General features: G+C 51.5%; 1 protein-coding gene across 4 annotated transcripts in view; it reads left to right on the top strand.

Annotated features, from left to right (window-relative positions):
- The window catches only part of HIPK2 (homeodomain interacting protein kinase 2), a 166,945-nt gene that overhangs the window by 135,209 nt on the left and 16,805 nt on the right, over window positions 1–14,931 (top strand). For 2 of the 4 annotated variants that reach the window (XM_036010956.1, XM_036010954.1), the window contains exons 10-12: window positions 2,763–2,902; window positions 5,531–5,710; window positions 8,535–8,816. In XM_036010956.1, coding sequence (XP_035866849.1) covers window positions 2,763–2,902; window positions 5,531–5,710; window positions 8,535–8,816 — 602 coding nt within the window. Of the gene's footprint in view, window positions 1–2,759; window positions 2,903–5,530; window positions 5,711–8,534; window positions 8,817–14,931 lie in introns of all 4 variants that reach the window. The other 2 variants (XM_036010955.1, XM_028525428.2) reach the window with 1 other exon arrangement.

Below are 14,931 nucleotides of genomic sequence, written 5' to 3'. Positions count from 1 at the left end.
AAGGCATCAGTTTAAATGTCTAATTATTGCTTTTTCATTCAGTTACCCTACTCATTTTTACAAGTTAGCTTACTTTTGTCCTTTGTAGGGACCATTTGAAAATACTAGGGGAGCCCTTGCTTGTAACAGGCTGACGCCGGCACAGGTTAAGCGACAAGCAGAGAGAAAGAGACAGCAACTGGCAAACAGAAGGCCCAGCCTGACACTGGACAGGGCAGGGGTTTCTCACTCAGCAGACCTTAGAAACCTGTGCCTGTGAGGGCACCCTGGCCCACCACGTCCTTTTCAGTGGCCGCATGGAGTTTCGCTGTAGCACACATCAGTTCATTTAACAAACCTCCCACGCATGACCGTTCAACTTGCTTCCAGCAGTCCTCTCCTATAAACACTGCAGCAATTAAAATCCTGTTCACAGATTTCTTGGCTTGACTTTCCCAATTACAGCTTCAGGTTAAGTCCCCTTGGAGGTTTAGGGTGCCCTAGGGACCCCTTTCCGAGTGAGCAGAAGGCTGAGCTCTCCTCCACCGTGAATAAAGGACTGATACAAAGTCGGAAATGCCGGGCCCACTGGTTCCCACAAACCAAACAGTGAAGAATGTCCGTCTTAGCCAGGAAGAGTCTAATTGTCATTTCCTTCAGAGCTAGATCTGGGCTTCCTCGGGTTTCCTGTGCAAACACGACGAAGGATGTAAAAGCACCCTTCAAAGTGCACATGAACCTGTAGGTTTGGGCTCCCGGGAGGAGCGCGGGGAGACTGGCCTGGGCGCCCGCCTCTCAGACAAAGGACGAACCGGCGGCCGTGCCCTGGAACCAGCCGCAGCTCCCTCTCTCAATCTGGTTCGGCGGTTTCTAAACAACGTAGTGCCACACTGTGCCAATGACAGGAAGCCCTGAGGACCAGTGCGAGGGGCCGGAGTAGGAAGAAGGCCTGCTTTAAGTGCAGGAGGCTCGTTCACAAAACCGGGGCCACCAGAAGCTGGTGTTCTCAGCATTTGCAATTAATCTGGAAGTGAGGAAAAAAAAGACAAATAATGGTTAATGTCGATCTGAACCAGGCTGTTCCAGGAAACAGAAGAGGTGATACACTTCAACACAGTCTATAAAACTGGTGTACCCTTGGTGCCCAAATCCAATAAGGAATCTGTAAGGCAGAGAAACCACATGCCATCTCTCACTGGTGCATGCAGGCGCAAAAGCACGACCTACCGTATCTACAAACGGTGCAGTACTGAAAAGCGTACAGACGCGTCCAGCACACCAGGCGCAAAGGAGGTTATCTGGGAAACACAAGGGTAGTTTAACACTGCAAAGTCTGTTAAGTAACTTGCTACATTAACACATTAAGGAACTAAAACATGTATTTCAATAGATGCAGGAAGAACATTTAATATAATTTAATATTCATCATCTTTATCAAATAAGAATATTAAATAAAATGCCCAATGTCCAACAGCTAGAAGAATTTCCTTTGAAGCCCAGCGCAAGCCAAGGACGCCCCATGCCAACACTGTTATTAAATGTTGTTTTGGAGGTGCCGTCAGCACAGCGGCAGAACGGAAAATGCAAGGTGCAAGTTTTGGGAAGGAAGAAACAAAGCTCTGTCATTTGCAAAAACAAAGACAGTCCACATGGAAAACCCACGGGGGTTCAGAGAAACCATCAGAACTAAACAGAGTTCAGAAAGACTGACAGATACACTCAATAGACCAGAGTCGGTATATTCCTATAAAACAAGGGCAAATAATTAAAAGATATGGCTGGCAAAGTTAATAACAAAAACTGTGAAATACTTAGGAATTATTCCAACAACAGAAGAAACTTTGAAAGGAATAAAGGTAACACACAGTTGTACCACGTTCAGGGACAAAATGACTTATCATTATTAAAATGTCAGTTACTAAAATAAATGTAAATTTTAGGCAAATTCAATAAATATAAGAAAGCACTTTTTTTTGAAACTACAATTCTTATGTTAGAGTGATGTTTAAATCCACGTGGGAAGGTGAGGGGACGAGAACAGACAAGGAAACTAATTTAAAGAATGGTGCCCCTACCAGATACCAAGACGCATTAAAATTATAATAGTTAAGACAGTACAATATTAGAGAGGTGAATGGAATAGGGAGCGCAAAACAGAACTGTACAATTTAACTACAATTTAATTTGCATTAAAATTAAAACCCCGAACTTCTATTCAACAAAGGCCACCGTAAATAAAGTGTCTTTGGAAACACTGAGGAAACTGGCCTTGTTAGAAAGTGCTTCTGACCTGACAACCTTGTGGCCAAGCCGTCCTCGGCACCGAGGACAGCAGCGGTCACATGGGAGCCGTCTGGCATGGCGTTCAAGTCCAGGTGCTAGTGTTGGACTGGCCGGGTCTGCCACCCCACGCTCTTAGAGCCGACATCCTGACCGCCGTCAGAAACAGTGAAGGAGCGGCCAAGGTGGCGAGAGGGGAAATGCGGCTCTTGGTCAAGGTGGCGCTGAATCGCTCTCTGCAAACAGCAGGCGCCCAACCCAGCTTTCACTAGCAAGGCTGCCACGGAAACGCAGAGCCCCCAAGCTGTGGAGGTGACTGCCACCCGATCCTTGTAGACTCTGCCTTTCCGTAAAGAGGTTTTCCGAGTTCTCCCAGCCAATGGAAGACCAAGTCTCCCCTTGCCCCGCCCCATCGCTCGGTCTAGCTAGGTAAGTGCGTGCCTCAGCACATCGGCCACATGACTCACACACAGTGACTGCAGACATCTTGTGCCCTACAGCAGGCCTGGCCCAGCGGGACCCAGCAGATCCTGCTCCCCCCAGCGTGGCAGCAGCTGACCGGAGTGGCCACCCACACGTCGGTGCAGCACGCGACCGTGATCCCCGAGACCATGGCAGGCACCCAGCAGCTGGCCGACTGGAGGTAAGCGGCCGAGCTGGCGCGTGGGGGCTGGGAGGCTGGCCCGCCCCGGCCCTGAAGTCCTGCTTATCAGAAAGCCTTCCAAATTAAAGAGATTATGTAGACTACCACTACAGTGTAAGGAGATGTAACTTTTAAGTAAGTGTTCTAGGAAACAAGAAAAGCAGCTTCACTACTTTATGGTCAGTTGTCGCGTCTGAAAAATCCAGCTACACCATTTACAGTGTAATTCACAGGACTCGGCTCTAGATGATTTTTACTTGTTTCTCAGATCGAATTCTACTCCCAAAAAACAAAGATTTGTCACCAGCGAAAGTATGCAAAAGAGAGTCCCCAAGGTTCCTCAGCAATTCTAGAAAGTGTTCTCCAGGTGTTCTGAGACATGGACGCACTGGAGTCACTTTGACTCTCCCAGGGGAAGGCTTGACAGAACAGGCTTTATTTCAAACAGTGCCCTCTGCTGCGTGCGGCGGCTCTTAACGTCTGTGGTTCCATCTCATAGCTCCAAGTCCGCTGCCCACATATCCCAGAGGCCTCCGCGGTCAGCCACCAGCACACCATACCCCCTGCTTCTGCCTCCAGACCCTGCCCCTCCCACACGCTGACCTCCTCGCCCACGTGCTCCTCTGCAGTTTCTGTGGCCACTTCCGCTCTTCCCTGTACCTCCCACCCACTCTGTCCCCACAGCGCCCCCTTCACCAGTGCAGAGTCACGTGGCACCCCAGTTGTTCCCAGCTTCCCATGCCCCATGAGAGACAGTTTGAGCAACTGTCTCGCATTCAGCCCACACCTCGGGGCAGGTCGTACCCCCACCCTCTGATGGGCTCCATACCAGCTGGCCTAAAAGACTTGTGAATGAAGAGCTCTCAGTAAAACAAAGAGAGGTAAAGAGGTAAGCCCCCAGTCAAGCCTCAAATGCAGCTTCCTCTGTTCAGCCACTTAATTCTCTGACTAGTGAGGGGAGTACACAGGCTCTTTCCCACAGCCTGACTCACTTTTCACTGATGAAAACCCCCATGAGCAACCCCCACTCCCTGGAAGCACTTTCAGACCAGGTAAAACTGGCCTCTCCCTGACCTGGGCAAGTAACTTAACCTCTATGAGCCTCAGTTTCTTCTTCAGTAGAGTGGGGATAGCAATCCTCATAGGACTGTTGGGAAGCTAAATTGAAGATCAAATATGAATAACTCGGCCTGTATTTAATACATACTATACCAGCACCTGGTATAGGACAGGCAATAAATAAACCTGTCTTCCCCATCTTCCCCCACCGGCTTTGGTTCCTGCTCAGCGAGACCACCTGCCCTCTCCAGCTCTGAGGAACAGCAGCCAGATGGAAAGCTGTTCGACCAAGGGTCTTTTCTTCTCACCCCTCTTTCTCCTAAAAGGACCACACATATGTTCTACTCTTTTTTTTTTCCTGTGTCTACCAGCATTCACAGCTCATGAGGTTTCAGCAGTACTCACCGGTCCATGCATGTTTTCTCATTCCTCATCCCTCTCGCCTGGTTACAGCCGGAACACACTTAAAGCCTGCACACTTGCTTTCTCCCGTTTCTGAGTGGACCAAAGAACGTTTGTAATCACGGCTAAAAAACATAGACCAGTGCCAGTGATAGACCTGTATCAAAGGGGAAAAGAGAGCCATGTCTATAGAAATAGCAACAACAAAATAAAGAAGCTATAACATCAATTTCTAAAATCCATGTAAATATCCAAAAGACTGTGAAATTGTCACAATCTCTCCAAAAGTGCCCCCTCCTTTTTCCCTACTCATTTCCCCCAAGTTGCAAAGATAAGTTTTATAATATTTTAAAAATTCAAGTGAACTTTATAGCTTTTCATTTTTTTATGTATTAAGTGAGCTTTTACGGGCAAGTCTATGCATTGATTACCAGTTCTAAGATTGGTGTGGGAGAACAAGCCCATGCACTCCATACAACCAGGGTCACAGAGCTTTTGAAACAACCCCTTTTCCAGATAATGCTGCCCATATTTTTATCAGCGTGTCTGCCTGTTACTAATTTTAATATCAAACTCGAACCATGTCTAGGCAGCCTTGAGTTAATTTAATTATTCATTCAGCAAGCGTGTAATTAATTGATCAGCTGCTATGTGCCTGAGCAACTGAACTAGCCACTGAAGGAATTCAAAAGAATGTTAACACTCCTAACACCGAAAATGAACGGCTCCCAGTCCTCAGTGTTTTTCACATGAACGGCAATCCCCTTGTTTGTAAAATGCTGTTACTAATACATATTCTGCCTACCTCACAGAGTGGGGTAACCCATCCAAGGCGCTCTGTAAATGCTCCAAAAGCTGGAGGGAGTATTTATCTGCTCTCCCCGGAATTTGAGCTGAGCCTACGTGCTTGGCCTTCCTGCCACTTGAAATGTGCTCTTTCTTACCAACCAATTGTGTTCCTGCCGCTCCTTCAGAACAGTGCTTAAACGTCACTGCGCCTGGGTGCTCACCTGGCTAGGTTCATCCCTTCAACAGTCCCACAAGCTAGCCGCATAACCAAGTTGGGGGTTTAATTTGGCATTTAACTGGGGAGGAACCTTTACCTTAAAAAGGAGCTCTGTGTTTATAAACACAATAAACAGCCTCGTTTTCCCACTGCCCTGGCAGGAACACGCACGCTCACGGCAGCCATTACAACCCCATCATGCAGCAGCCTGCGCTCTTGACCGGTCATGTGACCCTTCCAGCCGCCCAGCCTTTAAATGTGGGCGTGGCCCACGTGATGCGGCAGCAGCCAACCAGCACCACCTCCTCTCGGAAGAGCAAGCAGCACCAATCCTCTGCAAGGTAGGTGGTGTCACCTAGTGGTGAGAGACCTCAGGAAATCGGAAGTTTAGAAAAACCTCTTAGCGGTGCTGGGTTGGCAGCCTGTGCTCTGGATCCCTGGCCTGGCACGTGGAGTGTCCCACGGAGCGCAGTGTGCCACGCGGATAGCGCTAGGGTTTGAGGGAGGCACTCGCTCTGGAGTCTGTGCAGGTGTTGGCCGTGTCCCCGGGGTCCATGTTCAGTGCCAGGGCAGTGAGCAGTCCTGTCCCCTTGCACTTCTCTAGAAAACACTCAGACTCGCCTCTGAAGTTGCGTTTGGAAACCATCACTTTCTTAAAAATGTGATTTCTGGTGTTTTTAAATCTAAGGTCAGAAATTTAACCTCTTTAACTGCTTGTTTAAGTATAAGCCATAACTTGGTTAATCCTGGACGTTAACCAGCAGAAGAATAGCAACCTTACCCGTTCCCTTTAAATCCAGTCTCATCTCAGTGAACTCTATCTAAAGTCATGACTGACCAAAGGCCCATGCTCTGGGGTTCCACCAGGGCGTGTGGCATGTGGAAAAGGCAAAGCTATGGAGACAGAGGTCAGCTCCGGAGGTGCCAGGGACTAGAGCAGGAGAGGAGGGGAGTGACAGATGGGTGTGGAAAGTTCTGTGTTTGAATTGTGGGGTGGGCTTCCGTGGCCATGCATTTGTCAAAACTCATCGAGTGTTTCAAAAGGGAGACTTTTACGGGACGTGTACCTCAATAAACCTGACTTTTTAAAAAGATTTGCAAACAAAAAAGATTGAAATTAATATTGTGCGGCTGCAGAACTATCCTCCATGTCTCTCCAGTGGCAGTAATGTGGAGGTACCCGATTGCTTATTTGGGATAGAAGAATGAAGAGAAGTCCAGGATATAAAATGTCTAGTGGTTCGGTTTTCTACCTCCTCCTACAGTCAGGCTTCAGAAATTAGGCCTGCCTTTTTGTACTCGCACTCAGAAATTAATCTAAGAACTTCCTCAAGTCACCACCCTTCCAGATTCCTTGGTTGGGTGTTGCTGACAATTCAGGGAAACTTGCCTCAGATCAGTGGCAGCCATCCAAAATGCTTTTGATTGGCAGCCCTGTGCCAACACCCCCACGTCACTGTTAGATCAGGCAGCAGTAACAGCCACCACTTTAGTCCTCACACACTATCAGGCACAGCCAGTGGGCAGTCACGGAATTCTGGTCTGACGCAGAGCTGACCTTGGCATCACTGGCTAAGCTCCATTTGCCTCCCAGATTTGACAAGTCCCTCCTGGTTTCCTGCTCATGGCCCAGCTGGTGTTATGAGACTCCTTGCTAGTACATTTCAAGATCAATGTCACTATAGTGGAAGTTACATATTTGCCTATTTTTAAGGCCAGTATTGTGGCAAAACAGCCTGAAAGACCAGTATGCAGCCAGGCATACTTTTCTTTAACTTTGCTGAGTAGAGGTATTTTAACTACTGAAGTAGTGAAAATAAAATCTCAAAATTGTAACATATTACCACTAACAAACACTATGGTGAGTACAAACAATGAAACAATCTTAGCAGTAAAACATATGATTACCAGCCTGGAAAAAGAAACAAGCATCATATCTGATAGCAACTAAATAGAAAATCAAATAGATCCACCCTTACAGAATTTTCATCTTTCTGCCTCCCCTTTAGCCAGAAGGTGCTAGAACCTCTAAGGACATGTCAGAGTCTTCAGTTTCATTATAGGTTGGCTTTGGTATCAAGGGTTGATGGGGAAAGGGAAAAGTAAGGTATTTTTTCCCTAAAGTTGCCAGAAATTACACTAGCTAATTTGATAAGGAATTTCAAATAAATTAAGGCTAAAAGATCCCTTTTTAAACATACTTTTTTCTCTTTCACTTTTCTCAATTTTTCATTACAGTTGAAATAGACTGGTAAGCTTCTTATGAAGCTCAGGCGTCTACATCCAGAAGAATTTTTTTTAAAGATTTTATTTATTTATTTTTAGAGAGGGAAGGGAGGGGGAGAGAGAGAGAGAGACATCAACGTGCGGTTGCTGGGGGTTATGGCCTGCAACCCAGGCATGTACCCTGGCTGGGAATCGAACCTGCGACACTTTGGTTCGCAGCCCGCGCTCAATCCACTGAGCTATGCCAGCCAGGGCTCAGAAGAATTTTTTTTTTTTTTTAATGAAAACTATACATACACAGATATAGGCATGGTCACGTCCCTTTCCCAGAGGATGGAGGGAGGAAAGCTAATCACCAATTTCAGTTCCTTTAGATTCAGAAACTCCCAAGAATTGAGTGCTTTCATTTATTAAATGGCAAACCAGCTCTTAGCAAGGAAACCAAAGCTTTGTGCATCAAATACCATTTCCTCCACCCTTCTCCCATATAAGACCTGTGCACGATTGGGAGGTTGACGAGACAGAGCTCAGGAAGTCAGGCCTTGACCCTGAAGACAGGGCTGCGTTGGGGCAGACACCCCTTAAGTCCTGGGCATTACATGTGACTCCACCATGCCAGCCCAGTCCTTGGGCACAGTCCCTCCCGTCCTTACAGCCCTGGTTGTCCCCTTTGTCTTGCTGGGAGCAGGCACATGGAGTCAGTCCAGAGAGCCCTGCGAAGGTCAAGCTGCTGTCGCGTCTGTGCAGCGACTCCCTAAAAGGAAGCGCTCCAGGGGCGGCCACTTCTGCGGCTGGTTATAGATGAAGTCTGAGCTCCCCAGCCTCTCTCTGAGTTTCCTACGGAGGTTTGCAAAGCTGGGCTTTCTAGGCAGTTTGCTCCCTAGAAGATGCTGCTGGGCTGACCTCCCTCCGTGAGTGTGTGCGGCTTTCTCTTTGCAGAAATGTCTCCACCTGTGAGGTGTCCTCCTCGCAGGCCACCAGCTCCCCTCAGCGGTCCAAGCGCGTCAAGGAGAACACCCCGCCGCGCTGCGCCCTGGTGCACAGCAGCCCGGCCTGCAGCTCCGCCGTCACCTGCGGCTGGGGCGACGGGGCCTCCAGCACCACGAGGGACAGGCAGCGGCAGACCATCGTCATTCCCGACACCCCCAGCCCCACGGTCAGCGTCATCACCATCAGCAGCGACACGGACGAGGAGGAGGAACAGAAGCACGCTCCCACCAGGTGAGCCCTGGTCACCTGCAGACTCCCCGAAGGGACGGGGACAGAGGCGCGCCGGGGGCTGCCCGCTCGCACGGGGAGGCAGCCGCCTCCTGTGGGTCTGGGCCCCTTCCCATCATCACACACAGCGGCGCCGCTCCCCCGGCCCCCGGCGTGGTTTCGCTGTGTCCTAGAGTCCTAAAGTCATTGCAAGGGACTGGCAAACAGATTTTCTATAATTGTTTAAAGCCAAAATAATTTTGCACGATGTGGGTCTTAAAAAACAGTCAGAGGCCCTGCACGTCGGGGAGACTCGAGACCATAAAAATCCGACATGCGGTGCCCGTGTGTTTCAACCCCCGTAAGCTTAAAAAGCTCTTGTCTCGGGCTGTTGAACTTACTCCCAGTTGGTTGGAATAGTTCTCTGATATCGCCTTGGCGCTCCAGGAATTCGAAATAATTGTCCAATTAATCAGAGATTTTCCTGTGTCTGATTAACCCAATCTCTCAAGCTGCCAGCGGGCTCCTCACCCGGAGAACCTCACTGTGTATTCCAAAGCGGCGCGAACTCATTTTACTCTCCATGTGCTTCCCGGGAAGAGGGAGGAAATATTTAACACAGTGTTTGCAAGACCATTAACCCTGGCGCCAGAGCCCCTTTTCCTGCCCTTCCCAGCCAGGCTCGGGCAGAGAGTGGTTTGCGCTCCGGCTGCCTGATGAGCCCCTGCAACCTGGCCCTCCGGAACGGTCAGTCCCCTGGCCCTCTGCTGGCCCCTCCCATTAGGACTGAGGGCTGGGGAGGGAGGCCGGCCACCCGGCCACCTGTCCCCCGCACCGCCAGCCAGCACGCGTCCCACCACTGGCTGCAAAGCTTCATGACGGCTGTTAGGCCTGAATTATTAATTCCTGGTTGGATAATGATTATTCCTCACAAATCTTTTTGATTAAATAACAGATTCCCACCCTTGAAATCATCATGAAACTTATGAGTGATGAAAACATTCTCGCTACGGCTCTTCCTGCCTGGCAACCCCTCCCCATCTTTGCAATGACCTCAGTGCTGTGTTTTTCATGGTGGGTCAGCGCATGTCTCATTACGAGTGTCCTCTTTTCCCATGTAACGGCTCAGCCTGACCTTGGGTGACTGGGGAAGCGATGGAGCACTCTGGTCCTAGCAACGTGCCAGTGGCCAGAGGGCCCGTGGGGTCAGGGACACCGGCACAGCACCTCACTCCCCACTCGCGTCTGCCAGGACTGGCAGGTGCTCAGGCAGGCCCTTCGCAAAGGGAAGGACTCTTCCCGGCCCCGACCGGCCCCGACCTGCAGCAGCCTGTCCACACATTGGTAGCGCTGGGTGTAAGATGGGCCCGCCACCCCGCACAGCCCTTTGCCACCCCTGGGATGAAGCAGAAGCAACTTTGAAGTCTGACAGTTGGCGAGATAGGAAGGGCACATTGAAGTAGGAGATTTGCGCCGACACAGACTTGGGACATGTGCTCGGGACAGAACTGAGGAGCGTGTCTGAGGAGGGGAGAGGAGGGGGAGGGCTCCCTCAGCCAGAGCTGCAGGGTTGAGAGCAGCCTGCGAGGCCCGTGAGGGGAGTGACTCAGGATTTGGGGGGCAGGGTGGGAAGCAGCTGATGGGCAGGTGCAAGAGTGAGGTGCACCCGCCAGCAGTGACCACGGGCCAGACAGGGAGTTGCAGAGCGTCGTTTTTAAAATGCAGAGACCACCTGCCTGCCCGCCCGCCGGCCCAGGATCATGAAATGTACCAGAGACGTAACCGAATGGGGGGCGCCACAGGGTGAGACCTGGGAGCGGTCGGGAAGGGGTCAGCTGCCCCCGGGTGTGACAGGCAGGACGCCCACAGAATGACGGGCTCGTGGTTTCTGGGAAGATTGAGTGACTCTTCCCTCTGAAAAGCATTACAGGAAACAAGACGAGAAAGCAGATTCGAGTCTGAGTAGGATGAACCGGAGACCAGTAGCTGTTTTATTTGTAGAGACGTGACTGTGTAATGTGAGCATGTTATTATAACCACATTTTGGAATAAGAGACAAATGGGGGGGTGGGGAATATGATGATTCTCTCTCAGAAATCGGAATATCATAAAATTTAACGCAGTGCACATTCCCCGGGCCCACTGGCGTCAGGCAGTAAGCGGGGAACCGCGGGTGTCCCATAAATAATGCAGGCAGCCTCTGTCCTCGGGAGGTTTGCAGGGTAATAAGACACGTACAAATCATTGTAACACGAAACAGAGAATCAGCCCCATAAAAACTAGCAGAGGACTGTGGGGATGCAAAGGGAAAATAGCTCAAGGAACTAGCAGGGGAGAGGGGGCTTTTGAAGGCCAGGGATTGGGGGTGGGGACAAACAGGAAGTGTGATCGCACACTCCAGGGAGGTGTGTTTTAGGGGGAGGGGCCGGTACAGACTCCCCGGTGAGATGGTGAGATGGGAACAGGAACGAGAGCCCTGGGACAGCTGCTCACTGAGACAGTGGGGGCCTGGGAAGGAAGGGACTTCGGGACAGAAACTCGGCTTTGAGGGTGTCCCCTTGGACAGTGGTCAGCGTGAGCAGGAGATTCCCAGGAGCGCCCCGGAAAGTGCCAGTCCTGGCCCTCCAAGGGCAGCCCCATGGGGAGTGGCTCGGCCACTCTCTGGAAACTTCTCTAGCCCCTTGGTGTTCTGTTGAACAGGGGGGACTTCCCTCCTTGCCTCGGGTCACCCTTGATCCCAGACCTGACTCCTCCTGGGTCCTGAGCCCCTGGACTCTGATCTGCCAAGTGTCTGGCCTCGGTTCCTCTTTGCCTCTTACCCAAGCCCAGCCCTTGAACTCTGCCCAGAACACTGATGACTCCTCCCCGGTGTGCCTCAGCCTCAGCTCAGCTCAGCTGGACAGTCGGGGCTGTGGTGGCGGGGGGGGGGGGGGGGGGGGGTAGTGCACTCAGCATCGGCGGCAACGCCTCTGCCGACTAAGTGTCTTTTAGAGCCACGGTGAGACAGATGATGGTCAGTGCACATTTTTGTCCATTGGTTGCCTGTCACAGGCCCCCAACCAGGGACCTGCCCTGCAACCCAGGCATGTGCTCTGGCCTGGAATAGAACTGGCAACCTTTCTGTTCACAGGACAGTGCCCAACCCACTGAGCCACACCAGTCAGGGCTGGTCAGTGCACCTTTTTAGACCTAATTACCAGTGTCACTAAATCTGCAGGACCACGTTGCCCAGAATTTTGAGAGGAATGCCAGGTCACGGTGGTTATTCCTGACCCCCGGTACATGGCACTGTCGGTGGTCCATGTAGTTGATGGTCAGCAGCTCCCACTTGGAAGGAGGACCCCAGAGCACGGGCAGGCTGGGAGCGAGTGAGGTCTGGTCCCTCGATCGTGACACACCTTCGCCAGGTGTTCCCCCTGCATCGGTGGGTGGGGCACACAGACCCCGTTTCTCTAGTCTTTCTCACGGGTGAAGGCGCTGAGGCCCGAGGTACGTGGCTGACCCAGATCGATAAAGCTCTAAGTCGCAGGACGGGCAGCAGTCCTAACTGCTGACATAAGTAACTGATTTCAGCCCTCAGTCCAGCAGATATAAGGTCTGTCCTGCCCCCACTCTGACCACTACAGTGCCCACACGCCTGGCCGGGGCTGCGTGGTGTCAGGCTGCCTGTCCCTGAGCCCTGTGGGTGCAAAACAAACTAAACGAACAGACAGACAGCAAACTAAACCTGTTCGGGTCCCAGGACTGGGGAGTAGAAGCGGTCGTGTTTTCAGTGCCTGTCACTGGTTTGGGCTAGAGGAGCATTTCCCTGTGCTGAATGAGCCGTCCCTCCCCCCTGGAAATCTCTCCAAAGTTTATAGGTGGCATCTTATTATTCAGAATCTTCTGGTAACCTTGCCTTGTGCCGAAACTGCCCTTGGAGGCCATCAGCCCACATCGTAGGACTTTTGGTCGCGAGGGTAACTTTTAAAGGGTGCGACCTAAAGGGCTTATTGCAGCTGACTCAGCCAGGGACCCTTCTGCCCAGTCTCCGTCACTCACGTATCCGCCCGTTCTGGTACCTGGTGTTCCTGATGGGCGGCGTTTGCTTCGCCTCAGCCACCGGGCCCTGCTGTATTCCGAGTCACTTCGCATGTGCCACCGGTAACGCTGCCAAAATGTAAACCTCAAGGAAATCGGTTCACGAACATCACTCGCTGCTTTAGATTAGAAAACAGTTACCTGGCTCACTCTGAAAAATGTTTGACGCAGCATGTTCTTTACGCTAAATCGCAGAGCCAGAGAAATCGTTACAGAAAAGACACAGGACACTGATGAACTGCTGCTCAAAAGACTTCGGCCTAAAAAAAATTAGCATCCAATTTACAGAGGGGAGTAAACACACCTGCTTGTTTGTTATTGCACAGGCAGAGTGAACCCCGAGGGGAGGTCATCCCCACGGCCACCTGCCACCACATTGCTCACCTCCTCGGTGCTGTCGGCCGACAGTCCAGGGACAGCCAAGGCGGTGCGTGCCGTGGGGGTGGCCAGTTCGAGCCAGAGTGAAGGGACAGAGAGCCCGGACACACGGTGCCCTCGGAAGGGGTGTCGTTGTTTGGTACTGTTGGCATTCGAACACGCCCCGCAGCTGAACAAGGAGGTTTCCATCGTAGGCCTGGTTTTGGGAGCTGGAAGGATGTGCTGTCGGGCCAGCCTGGCTGCACCCTTCGCTCAGAACACCCCGGTGGGCTGAGGGGGTGCACTCCACGGAAGGCCTGCGTTTTGAAGAAGAGACACTGCACCCAACTGTCCACAGCAGCGCGTCCTAACACTTCAGCACGCTCAAAGCCGTCACGGACGTTCTCTGGGTTTCTCATTGCCGTCCACAGGGCCGAGGCGGGAGAGGGTCGGGTACCACCGGGCGGATCTGCGCCCAGCTGGGGGCCTTTGCAGAAGGTGGGAGGAAGAGCGTGAGCTTCTGCCGTGTGTGATGCGGGGACTCGCGGTCCCTTCGAGGCCCGGTTTCTGATTTCTTAGAAGGGAGTCGTGTCGAGAAAATGACTTCAGTGGTGATAGGGGGGTGTGTGCACGCACACACACATGTGTAAGTGTGTGAATCGCATCATCTGAATGGAACGTGTATCAGATTTAAAATGCCCGTTTTGGGGATCTCACTCATGACAGTTGGGAGCTGCATGCTACACCTGGAGGAGCACACGGGCCCGGCGGCCTCGGCCCCTGGCCCCTCTCCTCAGCGAAGGGCTGGTTAAAGCAATCGGCATGTGTTTCTCATTGGAAGGAGGGGGGCTGGGAGGAGCGCGGTGCTCAGCACACACCCCGGTGAAGGTGGCAGGGCCGGCAGCTCTCATTTCGGTGGGCCGGGACGGCGGTCAGCGTGAGCAGCCCCGTGCTAGGGAAGGCCGCTGTCACTGACTCCACCGCCGGAGGAACCGGAGGAGGAGCGTCCGTGGTTCACGTCCTCAGTGCTTGTGGGCAGCAGGGGCAGGTGGAAGAGATAGTGGAGTGCGGTCTGTAAGAGTGAGGGCAGACTCCATATGACTCGGTCGAAAAAAAATCTAATGACCTGATTTAAAAATGGGCTAGGGACTTGAGCAGACATTTCTTCCTTCCTTCCTTCCTTCCTTCCTTCCTTCCTTCCTTCCTTCCTTCCTTCCTTTCTTTCTTTTTTTTAAATAGACATTTCTTTTTTTTAAGATTTTATTTATTTATTTTTAGAGAAGGAAGGGAGGGAGAAAGAGAGAGAGAAACATCAATGTGCGGTTGCTGGGGGCTGTGGCCTGAAACCCAGGCATGTGCCCTGGCTGGGAATCGAACCTGCGACACTTTGGTTCGCAGCCCACGCTCAATCCACTGAGCTATGCCAGCCAGATATTTTTAATAGACAGTTCTTAAAAAAAGATAAGTGGCCAACAGCTATATGAGAAAATGTTAAGTGTCACTAATGATCAGGAAAATGCCCATCAAAACCTCAGTGAGCTAGGCTGTCACACCTGTCGGGGTAGTGATTATCAGACAAAGAAACGGTGAGTGTCGTGAGGAGGATGTGGAGACGCCAGAGCCCTTGCACACCACTGGTGGGGGTGCCAGTTGGTGCAGCCACTGCAGGCAGTAATATGGAAGTTCCTCCAAAAAATTACAA

This window comes from Phyllostomus discolor, chromosome 10, assembly GCF_004126475.2.
Source record: "Phyllostomus discolor isolate MPI-MPIP mPhyDis1 chromosome 10, mPhyDis1.pri.v3, whole genome shotgun sequence".
In the NCBI taxonomy this organism is placed as follows: domain Eukaryota; kingdom Metazoa; phylum Chordata; class Mammalia; order Chiroptera; family Phyllostomidae; genus Phyllostomus; species Phyllostomus discolor.
This window is presented reverse-complemented; position numbering and strand designations above follow the sequence as displayed.